We start from the raw sequence: 24,309 nt of genomic DNA on the forward strand, positions 1-24,309 counted from the left end.
TTTCTTTGCTTTAATGTAAGCCATTTCTATCAAAAAGTAAATTCAGTACCTCTATTTTACAAAAATTAATGTTTTTCAGTGAGCACTTACTCACCTAGAGTTTATCAAGGGCACCACTTTTCAATCCCTTACCTGCTAAAAGAGGTAGTTTTTGGCATGCTCTCCCTACATACCTGTCTTTTAACACAAAGGCTCTCTCTCTCTCTCTCTCTCTCTCTCTCTCTCTCTCTATTAGATTAAGGTCGTCCCATTCCCAATCATTGAAACGGCCTTCCACCTGCAAATTTGCACAATCGAATCCAAACGATTATAGTCAGCATTCCCTTTCTTGTATCTTCATCATCATATCCACTTTTAGTCCCAAACCAAATTTACGTTACACACGCTTGCACTTAGATTTCTATCTTAAGAATCTCCTAGGTTCAAGCTTTTACATGTTTCACCCTAGGGAAACTGCTTCCTTAAGAGGACTCCACCCATTTATAGACCATAAATAAAGACCATACCATTAGAAAGCATCATTCAATAAATCAGTAAAATAAGTAACTTAATGTAGAAGGTGTAGGGAAAGGTCATTTACTTACCTTTCCCAGTAAAAACCGACAGCATGGCGACCGGCGGTGGCAACCAGCGGGGAGCTGGGAGCAGTTTTTACTGGGGAAAGGTCATATAGTGACCTTTCCCAGCCGTCAAGGTCCAGGGGAGGGGGGCCAAAGACTGGTGATCTCTGAGTGTGAAGGTCTTCAGCAGCACAGGTACAACTGATCTCCTGCAGCACAGGTATAGTGCTGTTCTATTACAGGTGCTGACTGGCTCATGTGGTGGATTACGGCTTTTAATTGCAAGTAAATGAATGGCCAAGATGGCTGCCCCACGACCCTGGACCTTGACAGGCGGTGGAACAGATGTTGTCAAGGAAGCACAAGAGCATCTAAGAGATAAAGCAACAAATTGAATGTCAGAAACAATCTCACAAAAACTTCCGCATCACGTATATATAAGTGTCAACTGTACAAATTCATCACTTTCTTGCTTACTAAGTCCTGGTTCGATGCCTGAGATTGAAAATTTAAAGCCAGTCCAATAAATAATTCACATATTTCTGACCACTACATGCAGTTAGTCGTCTGACCGCTGTCTACCGTGCCCAAACAGGAGTCCACAAAGAAGTCCCATGAGTCATGACTACAGACAACTTAGATTCTTTTTAGCAATAAACTCCTCTCTATCTATTACTTTTGTTTCTATCAAAAAGATACAATGTCTCCATATATCAAGCCCGCTTCAAACTAGGCTTCTTTTCTGAAATAAGCCACCTTGATTTTCTAAAAATGATGCCATATCAGAACTGACAGGCAACTTCCACATCTGTGATTTGGGGGGCTTGCACACAATCTTGCCCAGATCAATGGCTCATAATTTATAGTTGTTCAAATCAACACATCTGCAAATACGAAAGCAAAGATGCCCACTCAGCAAAGATAATCACTGGCCACAAAAAGAAGTTTTTAATCACTATTTTTCACACACAATATAAACATCTCCCTCCATCAAAGCTAATTTTTCTAATCAAGAGCGTTCGAAAAACTAAACAGAATACATTGTCTGCAGCTGCTTATTATTTAAAGATCATGTCTAGACTTCATGATAAAACAATGCAGACAAAAGATCTATCTTTCGTAAGTGGGGTGACCTGTACCAGAAATAGAAAAAACAACAATCAACACTAAAGAGACCAAGAAAAATCCATAGAAGGTAGCCTTAATATACATAAGTTACCACGGATGAGCTAATGTTACACAGAAAACTGTGCAAAGACAAGACTCAAGAAGAAGAGTGAGTATGTGACACACACAATTGCAGTAGCTTACGAGAGTCATCGGCTTTCGAAGTGAAAATAAGTCTCAATGGGAGAAATATTTGCCACTTGTGGAAATTTGCTTACAACAATACTTTTCGCACTTCGACGGGGAACGCACCATCTACGATTGTCAAGGGTAGCAAGAAGGTTCCACCTATCTTGTACATCAAGGACAAGGGTTTCCAGGCATATCATTTTGTAGAGGATCTTGGCACTTCTTTTGTCAAGGTTAAGGAGTCTTTGCAGTTAGAATGGCACAAGAAAGTAGCAAACTTTAGCCAAGACTATAAATGAATAAAAATGATTGTGCGCACACAACTAATTTATGAATTTATGGGTACCAATGAATAATTTAACAGATGGGTAAGTTTTCCGGTGCAATGTGCCATCTGGGAAATTTATCAATGTTCGAATAGTATGCTAAGTAGAATAGTAGCCGGCGGACTCAATGCAGTACACGTCTAAACAAACACATGAATAAGATGGTGTCCCCATTTTGTTCAGAAACGTCGCGATTTAATATTTGAATCTGGCTGCCCAAGAAAATGGTCGGCCGGACTGGCCAACTGCTTTTAATACGTTGTCACGGCCTCACTTTTGACAAATTAGCTTGGGAGCTTGCCAGAGAGAGGACCCTTGGACATTGTACTCGTTGAAGCTTAATAAAGAAATACCGAGAAGGGGCACCCGATCACATAGGTGAAGAAGAAATCAACGGGGATTCCAATGGGAGCCGACCTCCTTCCGAAGAATCGAGAGAAGAGTATGATCTGCTCCCACCCTCACCCTTGGAAAGAATGGAGATACAGTGTCAACAACAGGTCGACAATTGTGCTCGACTAATGATATGGTACTCCAAGGATCCCCAAGATGCGAAATTTTTGGCAAAGCATCCAATTGACGAGGTGCACTCACAATGGCGTGCCGCCATTCACTCGCCTCTTAAGTCGGCTCTCAAGAAGAAACCTACACCAACGGTATTCATACAAAAAGAGTATGAATTTGACGAGGTGTGGAGCAACGAGTCAGCAAATTAATGAAGACCAAGAAGCAGTCGCGGAAAAAGAGTCGAGCGGCAGAGTATCCCGGCTACTTGGGTCGCAAATCTACCTTTGAGGCCGCAAGTAAATCGAAGAAGCGTGTTCGCTTCGAGGATGATCCCAGTTCATCATCGTCCTCTTCTAACACTCCATAGAGTTCCTCTTCCTTTAACTCCAGTGACTCGAGCAGAAAAGACAGGAAGCCCATAAAAGCAAGAAAGACAAGAAGGCAAAGAAGAGCAAATCCCACAAGAAGTCTCGGAAGCATGAGGACTCCTTGTCTTGTGAGAGTTCAAATTTTGACGAGTCGATATACAAGACGAAGAGAAAATATCTGTACCAAGCAAATGAATACGTATTACGACCATCATGAATATAAGGGCAAGAAGGCTAAAGATTGCAGGCTCTAAAGTTGATACATTTTCAGGCTTCATGAATACCCAGAGAGCCCTAGCTTTTATCCAGCAGTTTGACAACGCCTTCTCAGGAGGGCGTTATTGAGAGCACTCCAAGGTACGAAGAGCGTCATCATATCCGAAAGGGAATGCCCAGACATGGTGGTCTACTGACACATTGGATACTTATTGTCAGAGATTTGGGATATTTTCTACCCGTTTCTTCCTATAAAAAGATAGCTTTCAAGCAACAAGTTCAACGATTCTATTGTGGACTTCCCAAAGAGATATGGATTTATTGCCTACAAAAGAAGTTGGAGTTTATGCAGCGGCTCATGGGACATGCCAAACAAGGTTTTGGTATGTATGTTGGCACACTCACTTATCCGACAAACAACGCTTGTGGCAGTAAGAACCGGACAAGAATCCTCTAATGGTAACAAGAAGAAGGAAAAGCAATTGAAAAAGAAACCATTCGGCCCGAGATTGTCAGCCGAGCAGCTTGTGAGTACTACGAAGAGGGCAAATGTTATGGATGCGGGGAACAAGAGCATGTTCTTGCCAAGTGTCCTAACAAAGCATCCAATGATCAGGCCAAGGACAAGCTAGAGAGTTCCAAAGCAGCAAAGGAGCGAGCAAAGAAAGGAAAAAACAAGGCAAGATTGGTACCGGATTTTGTGGGGATCGACCAAGTCACCCAGACCAAATGGATGAGCTCTACCGAGTGTGGGACAAAGAATAAGATAAAGAAACCTTTATCTTCTTTGACGGACCAGCCAAGGCCAATTTCATCTCGATTGAATTGGTGGCTCGACTTGGAATTACGCCCAAAGAAATGGGACCACTGGCCGAGGCAGTTTTAGCGGCACCTGGACGGGATGTTGCCATTACACCTGTCATAGGCCAACTTCGGTTGCATGGTTAGGGGTATATAGGACGCGAGGACTTCTACATCAGGCTTTTTAGGGTGTGATGTCCTTTTGGGAATCTCTTGGTACCATAAGATCGGCGTTGTGGTCGACTACAAGGACAGGAAGGCGACGTTGAAGGACAAAAAGGGTAGAGATATTGTACTTGATGTAAAGTTGAAGGGCGAGTCCATCCCACTTGTATCGGCTTCGACTGTTTCAAAATTAATGAAATCGAGTTTTTTTGTTTACTCGATCTACTTGAATGAGTTAAATGACAATAAAACGTTCAATCTGTCCGATCTCGAGACAGATTGACAAGATTTTCCGCAAGCTCAAGCCGATTGTTTCTCTTAAGGGTTTGCTTGGAGAGTTACCTCCTTAGAGACACGAAGATCACATTATTATTTTATTCCCGACGACACGCCACCGAACTGGCCACCTCACCGAGTAAGCAGAGCCTAGAACAAAGAGATTATGAACCAAGTGAAAGAGTTTCTAGAAAAGGATCTAAATCAGCCCAGTACATCACCTTACTGCTCGCTAGTGTTGTTGATATTGAAGAACGATGGATCTTGGAGAATGTGCATTGACTACATAGCTCTCAACAAAATCACCATCAACAACATGTTTCCAAAACCGAGGATCGATGATATATTGGACATGTTACAGGGTTCTACATGCTTTAGCAGAATCGGCTTGAAAAGTGGCTATCATCAGATCAGGATCGCTCCTAGAGGTGTATACAGCTTTGAATTGTACGAGTATTTTGTGATGCCTTTTGGTCTAACGAATGCTCCTGCAACATTCAAGAGGATGACGCACAAGATTTTTAGACAATAGCGGTCATTTGTGGGCACCTTTTTCGACGACATCATCGTATTCTCCAAGAGTGACATAGATCACAGACATAGGTTTTCCAGGCACTACGGCAACATAGACTGGTGGTTAATGGGAAAAGAGCGAGTTTTTCTTGATAGTAATATGTCAGGTGCAACGAAAGAGAATAAAGATTTGCTCGGATCTAGCACTCCGCACACCACAAACACAAGGGACACTCTACTTCACTTGAAAAAATTGAACTGAACTGAAAGAAAGAGAGAGACAAAAGAGAGAAAAGAGATGACACAGGGATGTCGGGTCCCAACCCTCAAGGGTCCCCTTGCTCTGTTGCCAAAGCAAGTACTTTCTTTATTCTTGCAAAAATGCAACTACAACAATGACTAAGTGATGAGATGTTGATGCTAAGGGGTACTGATGTTGTGGTACTTGATGACGACTGTGTTGACGATGACGACGAAGGTGTCGTCGTCAAGTCCGAGATCTGCGACGCAGGTGTCGTCGTCAAGATAGGGACTACATGATGATGACGATGTCGACGACAAAAACGGTATCGTTGACGACGGCGTCAAGGCTGAAAACTGAAAATGCTAGACTTCTTGTTGGGGATTTGCTACTGCTGCGGCACTGCAGCTTGGATCTGTAACCGCCGAGACGAAATGTTGAGATGCAAAAACACCAGGTTGTCTTGTTTGGATCTACAAAACGGTAGGTTGAGCTCACTGAAACTGAAAACACTAGGCTGATCTGGGTTCTGCTTGGCCGATGCGGCGAGGATCTGCAACGGAATGGGGAGGATCCGCAAAGCTAAGGGCTGAACTAAAAACGCTGGTGGTTGATGGCTGAAAACGCTGATTTGTTGATGCTGAAAACGTTGGGTTGAACTGCTGAGAAAACGCTGGGGAGCCTGAGGGTGCCTACCGGTTTGTTGCGGTGCCTGCCCTTTCTGTGTCCGTCTTCTTCTACTTCGATTGAGTGCCCAATGGGTTTCTTTTATAGGAATTATATGTTGGGTATGGCAAGCTTCCCAACAAACTTACAAAAAAGAATTCCAAAAGTCACTTTTAATAAAATGACTTATAAGAGGTGGTTCACGCAGTAAAATGCCTGCATGATGAAATGATTGTTCTTGTGCAGGAGAGGGTTTGCAACTATGACTGGCCTGGGCATGCACGCCCTGCTAGAGGTTCACAAAGTGCCAGGCTAGGTCCTACACTAAGACTGACGCTAGACTATGGCAGAAGTGTGTCCACGTGGTGCAAGTGAAGTGCGCACGTGACAAGATACACTTGTACAGACACATTGTCTCTTTGGAGGGTGTAAAGATGGACCCATCCAAGGTTAAAACCATTAGAGATTGGCCGGATTTGAAGAATGTACATAAAGTTCGCAGCTTTTGAGCTTATGTTCGTACTGCACGCGGTTCATTCAAAAGTTTGCGGAGATTGCTTCTTCGTTACACAATTTGAATTAGAAAGGAGTCTTTTTTCTTGGGGACAATCGGAGATTGCAACGTTCCAGACTCTTAAAGGAAAAGTTGACAACTATTCCAATGTTGATTCTACCAGATTTGCAGACACCATTTGAGGTTTACTGTGATGCATGTGGACGCAGTCTGGGGGTGATCTTAATGAAGGAGGGCCATGTTGTAGCTTATGAGAGTAGAATGTTCTTGCCACCAGAGTGGGTATTGGCAGTCATCCATGTGGGTAGCCCTCGAGCTTCCGCACCTGTAGGGTCTCTTGCCCTTTGAATTAGACGAGTTTCCTCGCGAGAAATCTCTCTAAATTGTCTTGTACAAGCACCAAGGCTTTCTCGAGGCTCCCCTAGCATTATCTTACAGTTAGGGTGTGAAACGCTAAGCCTGCAGAAGAACACACTGCACAGCAAGCTGTAATTTTCTGTTTCGCATCATTTTGAGAGGAGCAAACACGTCTACACGTGTCTCAGAAGCTCCCGCACGCAATGGGACACTTCCCTTGTGAATTGGACGAGTTTTCATGCGAGAAAACTCTCCGTTTCTGCATTCCTTCGCAATGGAATAGTGCGAACATGTAACCGGCCCATAAGGGGGTAGACGTAGACTTTCATCCGAAACTTTACTTTAGACTTTAGGCCACTAAGAAACTTTACAAATAAAAACCTATAACGGGAATTGACACTTCAAACACACACGGCTTGGAAGCTAGAGCGCTACCAAGCAGACGCCGACACTTGTTGGTCCCAAAGACTCGCGCCCCTTTCGAAATTTCTTTATTCTTTAAGAGGGTAAAGCATAACCCCTCCAAAACTTGCTCTGAACAAACCCCCATGCCGGGACTCGCTTCCAATGACGTAAACCCTCTTGTTTCAACTCAAAAACAGCAATTACATCTCTCTGTAATTACTTGTTTTTCACCTATTTTCAGCCCTAAACACCCCCATCACTGTCCTCTAACAGTGGGGCACTGTTCCCAATGCTTCTGGCATCCATATGACTAAAAAACAGTTTAAAGACAGCACATAACCAGTGCTGAAAATACACAGTACAAGGAGGTTATTACCCTCGCCGGTGCCTGCTTTTGGAGTAGCAGTTAGCTACTCCGGTTCTTGCTCAAAGAGGCTCTTGCCTCGACACAAAAGCATATGACCACACAATTGTACATAGGTCAAATGAAAAGCCCTCTTGAGGGGTATCACATAACTGCACGGAGAAGAGAGAGAGAGAGCAGTGAAAGCTGTGCAAGTCATCAGTTCTTGCACTTCACTGTACATAGAGGGGAAGCCAGCGCTCAATAGCTCTTAACCCGTGGAAAATCAGCAAATGAAGCTTCCTACAGTAGAAATCGAGCGCCCCTCTTCTCCAGACTTGGCAAGTGACTCAAAAAGTGCCACTTGGCACTCACACGTGCAGTTTCCCTGTTTTTGGGTTCCAGCCTAAAAATGTCTCAACTAGTGTATCAATTGACTTTGCAGCAGAGCAATAGAATGTTCCCCTTGTCATTCTGGAGCTTATGACGCGAACAGATTTCATGGCCTAGAATAGCAGTTTCCTAAATTTTAGGAGATGCTTCCATGGCACTTCCACTGGTCATCCGACCATCTATCACCACTGGGACCACATCAAAAATGCAATGTAGCCAAGTTATCGGGTAATTTTCTCTTGGTGACCCCACCTTGGCTAACCTTAGCCAACTTGTCCATCTACAATGCTAACTGGCCTAACAGGACCTAGGGCCGCCATGTGTCCACTTTGGCTCTCTTGAGTTGATTCCCAGTACCCACCGACTTATAAGTGTAGCGAGGGGGCCTAAATGACTCTGAGTTGAGCCTAGACACTCTTTAACTGCTCGGATTCCAGTGTCGATCGACCTGATCAACTCGTGGTGACCTGCCCTTCCCAACTACGGGTGAAATTCTCAGTCGTCGCTGTTTCACATTGGCCATGCAATGTCCGACCATTTGTGACTTCAAAAAGAGGGTCCCAAAAATTAAATAAAAAATCATCAGAAAGAAACCAACAACTAAGGTTAGCAGTTGCCGCGTCCTCGTGACGGTACTTGAAGGGGATCATCAATTAGCTAATCCGGTTCCTGTACAAAAGGCTCTTGCCTTGGCAAACGGCATAAAACCCCCAAAACTGTACATGGTCATCTGAGAAGCCCAACTAGAGGGGCATTACTATATGTGCAAAGGGGAGAGAGAGGTGCGAGAGAAAATCATCGCGCTGCATGAGACAAGGGAGAAGGCAAGCTTTCCATTAAAGATGCAGAACCTAGGATGAGCTTCTAGAGAATGAGACCCAGTTCAGACTCGAAAGGTGGCAGAAAGGAAGCTTCTCAGCTCTTCCAGGTGGAACACAGGGGACGCAACACTTCCACGGAACCATCATTCACACAAGGCGGTAGCAATTTGGGCTCCCCTCGCTTGCATGGCGCAGCACCATAGGTTGGAGAAGACCCTGTCAGGACGAAAGTGATCACAGGCGGGGGGTTAGCAGAGCTGCAAGCCTGCAGGGCAAGGTGGAAGAGAAAAAGCAATATTCTTCCCTGACGTGGCTGCCCTGTGTCACGTACACATCTAACCCTATGTGCATGTGGACAAGCTACTTCAGGTCTAGGGTTCAGGTCAGCTTGGGAAGTGTTATGGCACCTTTGTGAGCCTGTGCGCAGGCCGTGCATGTCCAGGCACTTAGAGTAGTTGCATATCCTCTGGTTGCACACAGCATGATCATCAGCATGACAGTCAATACCCATCATGAGCATTTTGCAATGAACAGAATTCATTTTCCCAATTTATCCATTTTTCACTTATTATTTAATAAGTGATTGTTGTTGAAAACTGTGTAGGGCACATTCGCTAAGTGTCTTAAGAAACCTAGCGCTAGCACTTTCTGGCAAAGAGTGAGCAGAAGTTCCAGCAACTTGTAGTGCACCTTCTCAGCAAGACTCGCAATAGACATAGCGTTTCCAGCCAACAGCAAAGCAGTCAGCGTTTTTGGCTACAAATCAGCCTAGCATTTCCTGCTACAATTTCAACCTAGCGTTTCGAGCCAACAGCAGAGCAGTTAGCGTTATTGGCTACAGATCAATCTAGCATTTTCTGCTACAGTTTCAGCCTAGCGTTTCCAGCAGATACCAGATTAGCCTTGGCATTTTGGCTACACATCTCTTTGCATTTTTACAAATTGCAAATTGCCTAGCGTTTTGCAGTTTTCCGACGTCAGATCAACTCCATTGCATGAGCGTTTTCAGTTCTCAGCACTTAGACACAGCAGATCAACCCCTAGCCTCACACATCTCACCTACGCGTAGCAGATCCTCGCCACACGGTCAGATCAGCCAGCGTTTTCAGTTTCAGCCCGCTGTCCGCACAGTTCAGCATCTGCGTTTTCAGCACATCATTGTCGCGTCATCGCCATCGCCGTCCTCGCCAACACAGTGTTAGAATTCAGCAGTCAGCAGATTTGCAGATTTCAGCCCCTAGCGTTTTCAGATTTCAGCCCGCATTCGTCGTCGTCATCATTGTCGACGACATCGTCGGCAAGTCCATTGCATCTAGACCATTGTACCAGATTTGTGCAATCAATAGCATAAACCTCTCTCGCCATAGAGAGGAGGGCCCTTGGAGGAGGGTTTGAGAACCGTCTGGTGTCGTATTCTTCTCTCTCTCTCTCTCTCTCTCTCTCTCTCTCTCTCTCTCTCTCTCTCTCTGTCTCAGCACCGTCATTCACAGTGTCATTCACTTTGTTTGTGATCATTGCACTCTCACTAAAGGAACGGAAGGCTCTCCCTTCCGTAAGTAAAAGGAACCCTTGAGCACAGTTCGGAGCACTCATCTTGAGCAAAGTTCCACATTCACTTCCGCTGCACCTTACATTGGTATCAGAGCTTTGGCAGTGTTTTGTATCACTCAAGGAAAGAACCACAAGAATTTTTTTGCTTGTTGCGGTCGCACGTAACCCAAGTCCACTTGGGCGTGTCAATTCCTAATCGTGTTTTTGAAGAGTGATAGGTAACCCAAGAAAGAAGGGCTTGTCCGGCCTCCCCTTGTTCCTCTTTTCACTCATTGAGAGCGGACCGGGCACTTAGTGGCCGGCCAATCGACGTGAGGTGGGAAAAAGCGACTTTGGTGTGAGCGCAAGGCCGCCAAAGGGTGCGCCCGAAGGGAAGAGTCGAGCTCAGGTAAGAGAAGTGCCTTCTCTAACACAGATTGCAAGCTAAAGAAAGAACTCAAGAACCTCAAACCCCAAGTTTCTCGCGAACTTAAGTACCCAAGATCTCAGTGTATGGTCATCACCCGAAGCGGAATGGATACTTTGCGTGAAGGTGATGAGCATGGAGGTGGTGAAGAAGAATTTTCCCCACCAGGAGGTTTTTCCGACCCTCCCCCTTCCCCATCTACGCCACGGTTTGCACCAAATCCGATGGAGGCTTTGGTCAAGTCGATGATGGACATGATGCTACAACAAGAGGCACAACGCGCTACCTTGGAGCACGAGCGCGAAGAACGACGGTTAGCCTTGGAGCATGAGCATGAGCATGAGCAAGCGCGCTTGGTGGCCGAAGAAAGACGAGCGGCCTTGGAGTTAAGAGCGTGAGGCGCAGAGAGACCAACGCATGCAAGAGTTGGTCCTACACGTACTCACCTCGAAGCCCGAGCCGGTCTCAGATGTTGGTAGTTCATCAGGTAGAACAAGCAGAGATTCGGACTCCAACAACCCAATTATTGAGAAGTTAACGTTCAGTAAGTATGACAATAAGATGGATGCTCTATTATTCATTCTTAGTTGCATCAATTGAATGCTTACTTTGCAACAACTAAGAAAACAAGAAATAGCAAGGTTTTGACAGTAGCCATGTACCTTGCCGGTGATGCCATTAATTGGTATCACGCATGGCAAGAGGCACAGTTGACCGCGCACCGAGAGGAAGCTGAAGAAGACGTGCCCCTTTCCTTCAATTGGGCCGACTTCCAAGACAAGCTCAAGGCGCGGTTTATGCCACCTCAGTACCTAGCACGGTTGAAAGACGATTGGCACAGTCTCAAGCAAAATGGTATGTCAGTTATGTCTTTCTCTAATTGTGTTTTGTAGCTCGGACCCAATTACGCAAATCGGATGATGAGCGCAAAGAGACAATCCTTTATGGATTGGACGAGTATATCAAGTTTGATGTTGAAGTACTCGATCCAATCGATCTCAACAAGGCGGTAGGGATTGCTCTCGCACACGAGATGAAGCACAACAAAGGAAAGCCTAAGGAGAATAAGTCTTCTCACAGTACCTCTCAGATTCCTCAGAACCCACATAACGGTAAGAACGGTAACTCTTCTAGCCAATCTCTAATCCTTCGGAAAAGAACTCTCAAAGTGAATCTAAGGGTAAAGTTAAAGCACCTGCTAAACCTAAGCTAACCCCAAATGAAAAAGCTGCACAAGGAATTATAGGAGGATACATAACGTCAGAAGAACAAGTCATTCATTCTAAGGAAGGAAGATGTTATCAATGTCACACTAAGGGTCACATAAGACAAGATTGTCCTAAGAACGAACCTAAAGAACCCACAAAGGAACCCACAGAATTTACATCTTCTATTAATGCAATCAGAGAACACACTAATGTGTCCCAAGTTTCTCACGATCATGTCGATGCATCTCTCATGCATTGTTATGGTTATGTGAATGGTCAACGCATTGTGGTCTTCTTTGATTCTGGTAGTATGCATGATGTGATTAGCGACTCTCGTGAAGAGCGCACGTCTAGAAGCTCGACCCATTGATCCCATTGGGGCCTTTGGTATTGCTCCTGGCATGCACTCTTCGTTTACGCATGAATGTCCTAATGTGACCGTGTCCATTCAAAATGTCCGTTTTCATCGAAAGTTTTTTATTTCTCCTCTTTTAGGATACGATGTGATTTTTCGCATTAAGTGGTTTAAAGGTCATAATCCACAAGTTTGTTGGAAAGAAAACACTCTCAGTCTCGCAGTTGAAGGAGCACCTCTCGTGGCTCTTCAATGTGACACAAAGATTCCATCTATGTCACTAATCTCTCACTCTCATGTTTTGGACGAGAATAAAACACGTAGTCTCTGTTGCTAAATTGGCTTTATCTAATAGGAAAATGATTCTAAATGAATTATTGGAATTTTAAGTGAGGGTTTTTCTCACTGGAGACATCCGAGTACAGAGTATTCCTAGTGCATCATTCAAAGTATTGACAGGAGCACTGAGAATGGGAATATCTGTAGGCCACCATGAACGGGTACTTCTGATGCGTCACATCAGATGGGTGACAGGGAGCATCGAGAAGAAGTATCCGACCATCTGGGAACAGACATCTTTGATGCGTCATAGGATGGGTGACAGAGAGCATCGCGAAGGAGATTGTACCGTAAGTTCGATAGGAAGTGACTAGGTGATGGGTATTCCTGATGTGTCACAAGGTGGGTGACGGGTGTATCGGAAAGGGGATATCCATAGTCGAGAGGAAATTCCAAACTGTGTTAGAATTGTGCATAAGGAAGAGCAAGCACTTGAATGAAGATGGGTTCAAAGGAAACTTGAGGAAAAACGGATAATTCTGAGAAAGCGGGTTGCTTTTCGGCAAAGCAGATGCTTTCCTATGTCTGCATTGCAATTGTGCATGTGATTGCATTCAGGGACGCCTGGGAAGTGCTATGGAAGCATTGTTTTTAACTTATAAGGTTTTATTGAGTTTTTGGGCAGATTCATACCATTTTTAAAGGTGACCGGCCGCCCACTTAATAAGTGGGCAGCCTACGATTAAAAAAAGCAGTAAAAACCAACCAACGATTTCTCTCTCTCTCTCTTTTTGGCAGAACATCAGAAAAACAAAAAAAAAAAACTGAAAAACGGCCGCGATCTCTACGAGAGCAACCAATGCTCTGCTATCTTTGCCGTGGCCAGGAGCTATAAATGCATCAACTCCCTCTCTCATAGGAGAAGATCAGTTTTTGCAAGAAGAAGATGCTGCTGTAGATTTCATCTGCAAAGAAGACGTTGCCAGTGATGCCCATGGCTGCCCCAAGTGTACCAAATGTCGCCAAGACCCAGTGCGCGAGTTCCCTCGCGAAGAAGTGCCTACGGAGCGTGTTTCCATCGCGACAAGCTTCTTTTTTTCCCCTGTTTTCAGCCCATAAACGTCGTAGACGGGGCTGATTTACGAGAAGGATCCCGAGAACACACCTCTTTTGTGTGTAGGATTGGAAGAGAGGATTTTCTATGTAGAGATCTCTTTCGGGGAATTGCGTTTCGAGCGTCAAGACTTTGAAGGTAACGATTTTCATGTTATGATCTCTAAGTATTTGTTTGCAGGTGTACTTCCTCTTAAGCGCTCTGAGGAACTAGAGCCAAATCAGCCCAAGGGTTTCGTACCCGAGTTTGGGAAGTAGATCCACGGATCCGAGAGTGGTAGACTCTCAAGATGTGATCCGGAAGTTGAAATTCCCAAGGGAAGGACTTCGTGTCTAGGTAAGCGGAGTTACTCTGCAGGAAGAGGACTCTGGAACCCGAGTCGGAAGAGAGTTGCAGGGATGTTATACCTTGAGTATGGAAGGTGAGATCAAGAGGCGAGAACCTTGGTTCTCGAGGATTTGGAAAAAGGAACGAAGTTCCTTAAAATAGGGTTTTGCCCTAGGATTAAGAAGCCGAGGCTTCCGGGAACCATCAAGTCTTATTCTAGAACGGACGTGGTAATACGTTCGGTTCAAGTGCTTGTACAGACTTCTCCTCAATAATAAAGATACTATTAGGGGGGGGGGGACCAACCCATCTTCTGGTCCCCAGTACTGTGTCGATCTTCTCACTCTCTATCTCTCTCTCTATCTATTTCTCTCTATATCATCTGGCTTCAATATTAAGTGAGAAATTGTATTTATCCGAATATATTTTATATTGTTATGCGCTCCCGTTTGTGACAGTCTCATTCTAGAGAAGCATGATTTGTTGCATGACAAAGAACAAGAAAAGACACATGAAACAAAACATGAAAAGAAACAAGAGAAGGAGACTCTCTCAATCCTTTCTTTTCCGAAGCACGACACACATGTTTTGCATGATAGAGATGTGATTGTTCACAAGGATGATGGTTTAGAGATTGATTTTTCTAGCGAAGCTAACCTCATTGCACATATGATCAATCACCCAGAACCGATCTTGGCTCTCGAGTCGAGGTCCAAAGAACCCACTCAGGAAGTATTGTATGTTCACATGATTAGTCAGCACGCATTGTTCGAGTGCTTCATTCGTGACGATTTCTTGTATTTTCATCACCGTCTTTACGTGTTCCCTTTCGATAGGCATGCCGTATTGTATGATGCACATGATTCACTCACAAATGAGCACGGATGTATGTGGATCACTCTCGAAAAGAAAAAATATTTGCATTCAAGGGTTTCACATTGTTTCCCGATTGTCCGTGTTGTCAATCGCTTTGCCATGTCTCTTCCTTGACATGTGTAACTAAGTCAGACTTTGTAAATAATTAATTTATTTACGAGAAAAGAATTATCTAATTAGTTGTGTGCACACCAGAATAGACCTAGCAGTTCTAAGGCCTCAGGTGAGCCTAAATGCGGGCTAGAACACCTCAGAGGGACCTTAGCAGAAATTACCCTGAAGCCCTAGTGATTGGGAAATCGGGTCTTCAGAAAGGGGTAAGCAGTAGCCTCAGGTTTTAGGCTCAGAAAAATGCACACGTCAGTACAAGCACATGAATGAGATGGGGTCCTTAGAACAGTGACCCTAAGGCTAATAAAGCTAATAAAGCCTTAGGGTAAGTTTCGTTAAATTAAATTTAACGGTCCGTGCCCGGGCAGGAGGCCGGACAAGTGTGAACAGGTAAAGGCGGTGCAGTGCAAGTGCGGCATTGCGCCGGCAGACCTTTGGTGTTCTCATAAAAGAATCATTGGTAGCATTTGTTAGTTAGTTGCACATTTTTAATTAATGAGCTAGAAGTTTTTAAAGTCAAAAGTTGAATGGTTTTTAAGTTTTTAAAGTAAGTGTGCCAAGTGGCACACTTACCAATGCAAACTAACTCTCTCTCACTCTCACTCTCACCCTCTCTCTCTTCCTAGCGCCCCCTCTCCTTGATGGCTATTTAGGAGCCCCCCTCCCCCATTTTTTCAGGGCTTGCAGTGCACCTACCCCCCCCAATGTGAGCGTGCTCTACGCGGTGGAGCCCTCCATTGAAGCTTGAGAGCAGCCCCTTGCGACATATGTGGTAGCTTTGTGCTCCCATTGTCAAGAACAAGGGATCTCACAGTCATAGACACCTTCTAGTGAAGTTTCATCACGAGAAGCTGCCGTAGACGCTCTCTTAGCAGAGTGCGGCTGCTGTAATTCTCTGTTTTCAGCCCCTAATCACCTCGATTAGGGCTGTTTTCAACAGATCAACCATAGAAATTCTCTTCTCTCTCCTTATCCTAAGTCCACATCAAGTTTGGCGCGATTCCATCGCGAAGAAGACCTCTGTTTCGGCGTAGGGGTGTGCACAGGTAAGAATTTCAGGTTATGTGCAAAAAATTACAGCAAGCATGTGCGTGTGCATTTTGCTTGTTTCTCTTTTGTGTTCGATGTATGAATGAATGAGCATGAAGGCAACACATAACGGAAGATGGACTCTCCTCTGTGAGAGATTCCGATGAGCTGTTTCGGAAGATAGACTCTCTTTTCGAGAGCTTCCAACCAGTTTCGCAGAAGAGGGGAAATCCCCTAAGCAGTAAGAAAGTGGAAACACTTTCTCAGTCAGTAGTCAGAACAGAACAGAAGAAAGAATAGAGGACGGGCGTATGCCCCGTTCCTGTGCTTGTAAAGATTCTCCCTTAGTAATAAAGATATTCTCTTTATGGTGGGGGACCAGCCCATCTTCTGGTCCCCAATGAAGCGTCAAGTTTTCTCGCTCCCTCTAATTCTCGAGTATTTGAAGTGCAATTAAACGTCAGTTTACGCTTCCGTATTTTTGTGACAACATGACACAATCTCAAAAAGAGCACAAGAAAGATTGCCTATCAAACATTGGCATTTCCATTGTGATTTGCCACAGTTGATAGGTTTAGGTCGAAAAGTCAAGATTCGATCTCACTTTTTGCGTGTGCTTGGTGAACAATTTGGCACTCCGTCACTTGATTCATCTCAATTGCATGCACAGTCAGTTAGGAAGCATAGTATTTTTCCAGTCACTCTACATGGAATGGGTATGTTCATGATTCTGTGTTGGAAGTGGTTTCAAGAATTTTCCTCCTCGGAGATTCTTAAAGAAGGTGGACCTACATCCATAAACGCAGTTGGAGCATTGAAGTAGCTACAGATCACTTTGTGTCGCTTCCGATGCGGCCCATAGAAGCAAGCATTGCAGCCCTTCATGAAGTTCAAGTATCGCTCGATCCCCGCATCAGAGTGGGCTGGCAAAGAGTCCTTCCCAGGATTCCAGACGTTGTTGGCGCTCTCCCTCGACGCCATACAGCTCGGTATCAGTACCTCACTTTGAAAAGGAGGGGATGTCACGTGCACATCTAACCCTATGTGCATGTGGACAAGCTACTTCAGGTCTAGAGTTCAAGTCAGCTTAGGAAGTGTTCTGGCACCTTTGTGAGCCTGTGTGCAGGCCGTGCATGTCCAGGCACTTAGAGTAGTTGCATATCCTCTGGTTGCACACAGCATGATCATCAGCATGATAGTCAGTACCCATGATGAGCATTTTACAGTGCACAGAACCTATTTTCCCAATTTATCCACTGCTAGCACTTTTCTAGCAGAAGAGGCAGCAGAAGTTCCAACAACTTGCAGTGCACCTTCTCAACAAGACCGGCGGGATGCATAGCGTTTCCAGCCATCAGAGCAGTTAGCCTTTTTGGCTACAGATCAGCCTAGCGTTTCCTGCTACAGTTTCAACCTAGCGTTTCCTGCCAACAGCAAAGGAGTTAGCGTTTTTGGCTATTGATCAACCTAGAGTTTTCTACTAGAGTTTCAGCCTAGCGTTTTCAACAGATATCAAATCAGCCTTGGCGTTTTGGCTGCATATCTCCTGGCGTTTTTACAGATTGCAGATTGCATAGCGTTTTGTAGTTTTCCGACGTCAGATCAGCCCCATTGCATTAGCGTTTTCAGTTCTCAGCACACAGCAGATCAGCCCCTAGCCTTGCAGATCTCACCTACGCGCAGCAGATCCTCGCCGCACCGTCAGATCAGCCAGCGTTTTCAGCCCCTAATGAGAGAGAAGTCCCTAATCCCAGATCTACCACTGTTGCAGCTTCTGCATTGCCTAATGTCTTACATTTGGAGAAAGGCAAGGTTAAACCTGCCGCTTCCTCAAATCCTCTAGGTAAAGGAAAGTCGATTTCTTCTTCGGAAACCAAAAACAAGGGGAAAAATGTGGAGTCGGCGGAAGGATCTCCTTGGGTAACCCCCAAGAAGACTATTAAGATGCGCTCGCAGCTTTCTTCTCGTAATTATGTACCTCCTGAGGTTAAATCTGCAGGACAAAAACCCCTCCCTTGTAATGATAATCGCTCTCTTGCGAATGCATGGAATAAGGTGGTGCACTCTTACAGGGATGCAGTGGTTCAAGGGACTTTTCAAGCATCTGAAAGCTTAGTTGCCTCTGAGACAGGCATGCAGAATACTGCAATTGAGTCGCGAATTGTTGATGTTGATGTGCTTATGGGCACGTCAACTTAGTCCCTTCCTTATTTTGCCTCTGTACATATCTCTTGAATGCATAGTTGTGTAAAATGCATTTCATATAATGTGCGTGGGTTATGTAGCCCGGATAAGTGCAGACTAACCTGGCACTATGTACATACATGTAAGGCAGACATTGTGGTTTTGCAAGAGCATAATCAACATGATTATGCTGAGCAATGCTCGTATTTTGCGGGATATTGGATAGCATATGCTGGCTCGTTGGGATTTTCGGGTGTTCTCATTATGGTTAGGCATGAGTTGCAGCCAGTTCTGGCGTATAATGACCCAACGGGTCGTTGGATGGTGGTCCAATGCACGATCAATGGTCAGATTTATGAATTTGGTGGTGTTTATGCGCACACGATCTTGGGACAACGAGCTATTTTGTGGCATGAGATATCTTCTTATCCATGGCTTTCCAATGCGTTGCTTTGTGGTGATTTCAACAATGCGTCGGTTTCATCTGATTCTCACATGTTAAGCATAGAATTGCAAGCTTGGATAGATCTTGTGGCATGCACTCGGATGTCGAACCTGTGGACCCTCTTGCATCCTGATGTTTCGCGGTATACATTTCAACATAATGCTTTTTCTGTGTATCGTGCAAGATTAGATCGGTGGTATGTCCTTGGCATGCAACAATTTGATGAGTTTGTCTGCGAAATGAGCATAGACCGTTCTTTGCTTTTATCTGATCATGCTCCTGTTGTGATGCTGATGCGCCTTGGGCAGCTACATTATGATCAGCCTCTTTCTAAGAAGCGTCTATTGCACATCAACAATGCTTATCTTTCGCATGAGGCATTTCGTGAGATGATCTATGAGGTTATTCTCCCTTTGGTTGCTCAAATGCATCTTGATCCTGATGTTGCCTGAGTTCACTTTATTGTGCGTGTGCAGAGTGTAATTCAGGACTATGGCAAGCATCACATGTTTCAATTGCGTGGTGATGCTGAGGACGCCAAGCATATGTATCAACAACTCCAACTCTTAGCTGACACACGTTTGTTGTCGGAAACTGAATCAACGGCCCTTTGTCAGGCCCAGGTGTGTCTGCTGCATAATGACAAACGATAATTGGATAAATGGAAAACTCGTGCTCATCATCGGGCATTTGTAGACAAGGGATGTACCTCAAAGCAGTTTTTTAAGCACTTGCATCACTCAAGGGCCTCTCAAACTATTAAGCGGGTCATGTTTTGACCATGAGCTTGGACAGCTTCGAAGCGTGAGCTTGCAGATGCCATGGTGTCCCATTTTAGGACTGTTTTTGCCGCTCCCCCTGTGGCATCTACCGCAGTTATTCATGCGCAACAACTTTTGTTATCTACAGTGCATTCAATTGTCTTGCCTCGGGATGCTTTGGCCATGGAGGCAGCTTTTACAGAGAATGAATTGCACTTAGCTCTAATTGCTCTCGGAAGATGGCATTCGCCTGGTTGGGATGGGCTCACTGTTGAATTTTTTCTCTCTTCTGGGAGCCTTTGAAAGAACCTTTACTTTATATGATGAACGTTGCACGGGCAAAACAAGATTTGCCAATGTCTTGGAAAGAGGGTTTATTGAGGTTGTTGCCTAAACAAGCGCTTTGTGAGCAGTTCTCGCATTGGCGGCCAATTTCTCTTATGCCGGTGATCTATAAAATCTTGGTTAAGATCATCGTGAATCGTATCAAGGAACCTCTTATGGCTGGTATCCATTCCGCGCAATATGGCTTTATTCCTCGTTGCCAGATTTTGGATAATCTCGCTAATGTATTAATTGGAATGGAACATGCCAAATATACCCAGCAGGATGTTCTCGTAATGCAGGTAGACGTTGAAAAGGCTTTTGATACGGTTCAATGGGATTTCATTGCTGCTACCATGCGGGCCGGTCAATGTCCTCTACTTCTTGTATGCTCGCAGTAAATGTTCAGGCCTCCTTGATGGTGAGCTGACAGAACCTTGGCCTCTTGGATGCTCTGTCAGACAAGGTTGCCCGCTTAGCGCCTTGTTGTATGCCATTGCCACTCACCCTCTCCTATTGTATTTGGATCACTTGACTTCGCTCGGTCGTCTTCATGGGTTGAAGTTACCCAATGGGAAAGATTTGCAGGACAGGCTTATGCTGATGATTCGTTGTTCATGCCTCGTAACAACCAGGATGATGTGCATGAAATTATGCAGGCATTGGATACATTTGGCTTGGCAACAAGCCTTAAGGTTAACTTTCGGAAATCTAAACTCTTGCCTCTTGCTGTTTGTGACTGGCATCATCTTTTGTGGCCTGGTGAGATTCTTGATCCGCATGTGGTGATCAGGCACTTAAAATATCCTATAGGTTGGCAGGTTACTAATACACAACAAATTGATTGGGTGATGCAACGATTGAATGTCAAATTGCACTATTGGAAACTGTCTACATGGCCGCTGCATGTTCGACTTCATATAGTGCAAAGTATCATGATGGCATATGTTCAATTTTACTTGTCGTTGCTGCACTGGCCTCGCTCCCGCCTCTCATTGCTTATGTCTACTATTGTATCTCACTTGTGGCACACCAATTCTCATAAGAAAGGCCTCCGTTTGTTAGCAATGAAGAAACTTTGCACTCCAAAGCGTCTTGGTGGACTGAATATTTTGAACCTTCATCACCATGCATTGACAAGGAAGGCTATGTTATTGCCCACTCTTGCATTGCAGTCTCAGTCATGGACAGTTATTGTTGTTGATCTATGTCGGCATGTGGCCACTCCTGCCTTTGGTCATTGGCAGACTTGCCTTTGGGAGATTGTGTTTGGAAGGATGGTCGGTAATATTCCTAGCTGCTTGATCACCTCTGGCTTGCTCTCCGCTTGAAAAGTTGTTACGGATCATCTCTCTTGGCATGGCAGGCAGCAAGCAGATGGGAATTCGCTGCGTTTGGAAAGCATTTAATGGAGCAGGGCGTTTTCTTTTACCCAGGTTGATCAGTCGTCTCGTCAAGCCTACTTCCTCTCTAGTCGTGGCATACGCACGGTGGATAATGTGGTGGATTCATCTGGGAATTTGCTTACCTTTTCTCAAGGGAGAGCACGCTTTGGGTTGGGCCTACATTATCGTCAGATTTGGAGCTTGCTTCGGCATATGCAGGATGTTTTTCTCCCTATTCCGCCGTTGGCCGGTGGATGCCATATGCAAGATTGGAATTTATGGGACTCTTCTTTGGATGCGATTTCTGCTTGCCATATCTATGTTTCTCTCATGTAGGACTCTTGGCTGGCTAATCATTGTAATGCGCTCTGGGATTTACACAAATCCGATCAATGGTGAAGGCTGGCTCTTACTGCAATCTGGAAGTCTCGCTTGCCTCTTAAGGAGCGTTTGTTTCTTTGGCGTTGTTTGCTGGGAGTTCTTCCAGTTGGAACACTCCTTGCGACGCGTCATATTAGCTCCTCTCGTTGCGTTGATTGCTCCGCCGCTAATGAGACTGTCAGACGTTTGCTTTGGGAGTGTCGCTGCACCAGGGCTTTCCTTCGCCGCATTTTTGCTTGTATGCACCTTCGATTCCCTCCACAGTCTTCCACAAACGATTCTGGCTTTTTGGCATTCTTCCGAATTCCCTCCAACAATTTGCCATTTTCTTCGCATGGGTCAGATTTTGGTCGCTATGGTCCTTGAGGCACCGTCGCAATCTCCGCATGTTTCACCAACACGATGCAGATCCTTCTCCATCGTTCAAGTTTTCGCTCAGAAAATCGTTACATTTTACCTTTGACATTGGGGACATATCCCTGGAAATCTTGCAGCTCTTCGATGTTTGCTTTTAGCGATTTTCCATCGCAGAGCACTTCAGTGTTCTTCCCTTTGTATATGATCTTTTTGGTGGGTTTTCCTCGTCTTGAGGTTTCCCACAAGTAAATTAATCAAAACAGATTTACAAAAAAAAGTGAGTGAGTGAGAGAGAGAGAGTCTGACCTAGACCTCGCCTTCACCATAGGCCAGGAAGCGGTAACGATGCTCGTAGTCTTTTTCAATGAAGAGAGTGGCCTCAAACCATTTGGGGAAGCGGACAAGGTCCCCGGCATAGAAATAGGCGCTGTCAGGGCAGTCCAAGGGCTTGACTTGCAGGCAGCCCTTGGTAATAAAAACCTGCTCATCCACTTGCCAGCCGAAATCATGCTCGCTCTTCCCACTTTCCCAGCGACGCCAGCGCTGCACACCAAGCTCCTCGGCTCTCTCCTTTGTTATGTTCCTCTCTACGTATAACCTGTACAGCTTCTCCACCGGAGGCCTCTCCCTCGCGAACACCACCTGCCCGCCTCTGCTGTTTCCTGGAGGAATCGCACTCACCTTCAGTGTCGTGCCTGTCAAGTGTTGCGGCGCTGAGAGAGCCATGGCTAGTTCGCGCACAGTCTTTGAAAAGTGTACAGATTAATAGTATAGCCGCATTTGTATTGAATTGAAGAGAAAACTAGTATGCCTTGATCGACTCGCTGTGGAAATGGTGTGAGTAAAACAAGAAGAGCTTATTCTGAAGAAGGCTTTGTAGCATCTCTCCTAGAAGCTTTCGCCAAAAACTCTATGATCTTGCATCACAAACGAGATTTTGCATTAAAATATGTATGGAGGTGAAAATATACACATTACAATTAAGATGGAGAGAGATGCATTTCGTGCATTTTTGATGATTGTGTCCATAAATTAAAAAAAGAAAAACCATACATATGTATGGTGTGGAGTTGGCATCATTTTTCACATTTATAATAATACTGTAGGGAACGTGTCTTTCCCTCGCCACTTTTATCCCCTCCGGTGTTGAAGGGGGACTTATGCTTCTCTTCCAGTGTTGGAGGGACTTTCTTATTGTAAAAATATTATAGTTGTACAAGGAAGAACTCATTATCGATGTTTATGAAGACGTGTATCATTCCATGTTGCTGCCATGGTGTATCGCCTATGTGTCTCTTTGTTCGGCATCCCTAAAAATTCTTCAGCCATTGTCACCTTCATCTACAACCTTTAGAATGGAAATGATGTAAATTAATTGTGTTAATGAGTACATGATGTAATGTAAGTACTTTTGAGATCACATAGAGGAAATCAAAGTCAAAATATAAGTGTACCTTTGGTATTGGTCGTGTGGATCGACGCATAATTTTGGATGGATCGGCTCCTAGATCTTTCTTACATTGTTCCTTCACCTTCCCAATAGTATACGTTCTGCCATCAGCATCCTTTGCAAACATGTCAACTGTCGCATTTATTTTTGCTATCATGCCTACCATTACCTGAGCTACTTTTGTTGTACTTGGTTTCAAGGTATGTTGAATCTGCCTTAATGTCCGTCCGTAGACTCACATGCACACACATACACAAGGTCGCAATCTTTGGGGCACCCCAACTGGCATACATATCGATCAAAACATGTCCAAGCACGACATCTTTCTCCAAAAGCCCTCGCTTCGCATCTGTTGAAAACAACTTAGAGCTATCCGGTGCTACCCTTTTGGAGCAAATCCTGCAATTTAAAGAGAGGCCGTCGCTTCGCATTTGTTAGACACGGACTAGAGCTTTCTAGCCCTGCCCTTGTGGGGCAAATCCTATAATCAATGCATTCCAAGAGTCCACACTCCGGACAATAAGATTTTTGAGAAGTTCTCCCACTCTTTGAAGTGCACCACATTTACCAAACATGTCAACCAAGGCATTGCCAAGCACGACATCTTTTTCAACAACCCCTGACTAACAATATCAACGTGAATTTTTATGCCCATATCAGCATCTTGCGTAGAGCCACATGCCTTCAAGCTGCACGTGTATGTGATTGCATTACGAGAGAGGCGCTCACTTTGCATCCACCGAAAATAGCCTAGAGCTTATTTATCGTTCTCCTGTTGTGCATACCCCGCAAGCAATGCACTCGAGGAGACGATGTTCTGGATACGAAGCTCCTCAAGCACTAGCTTTTTACCCTGCTCCTGTTGTGCATACCCCACAATCAGTGCACGCCATTCCAAACAGTAAGCTCCTCAAGCACTTTTTGTGCTTCCTGAAGTGCACCACATTTGGCATAGAAATCGCCCAACGCAGTACCAAGCACGACATTTCTTTACAAGA

General features: G+C 44.8%; 1 protein-coding gene across 1 annotated transcript; it reads right to left on the reverse strand.

Annotated features, from left to right (window-relative positions):
- Nucleotides 1-958: 958 nt before the first annotated feature.
- Nucleotides 959-22,688, reverse strand: LOC147438217 (uncharacterized). The gene is made up of 2 exons (XM_086487518.1): nt 22,168-22,688; nt 959-1,444 (listed from the first exon to the last, which is right to left on the reverse strand). Exon 1 carries the CDS (start codon nt 22,585-22,587, stop codon nt 22,168-22,170), a length of 420 nt encoding a protein of 139 aa, XP_086343644.1. The 5' UTR covers nt 22,588-22,688; the 3' UTR covers nt 959-1,444.
- Between the last annotated feature and the right edge of the window lie 1,621 nt (nt 22,689-24,309).

Source organism: Adiantum capillus-veneris, chromosome 17, assembly GCF_014529385.1.
Source record: "Adiantum capillus-veneris isolate H3 chromosome 17, ASM1452938v2, whole genome shotgun sequence".
NCBI lineage: Eukaryota > Viridiplantae > Streptophyta > Polypodiopsida > Polypodiales > Pteridaceae > Adiantum > Adiantum capillus-veneris.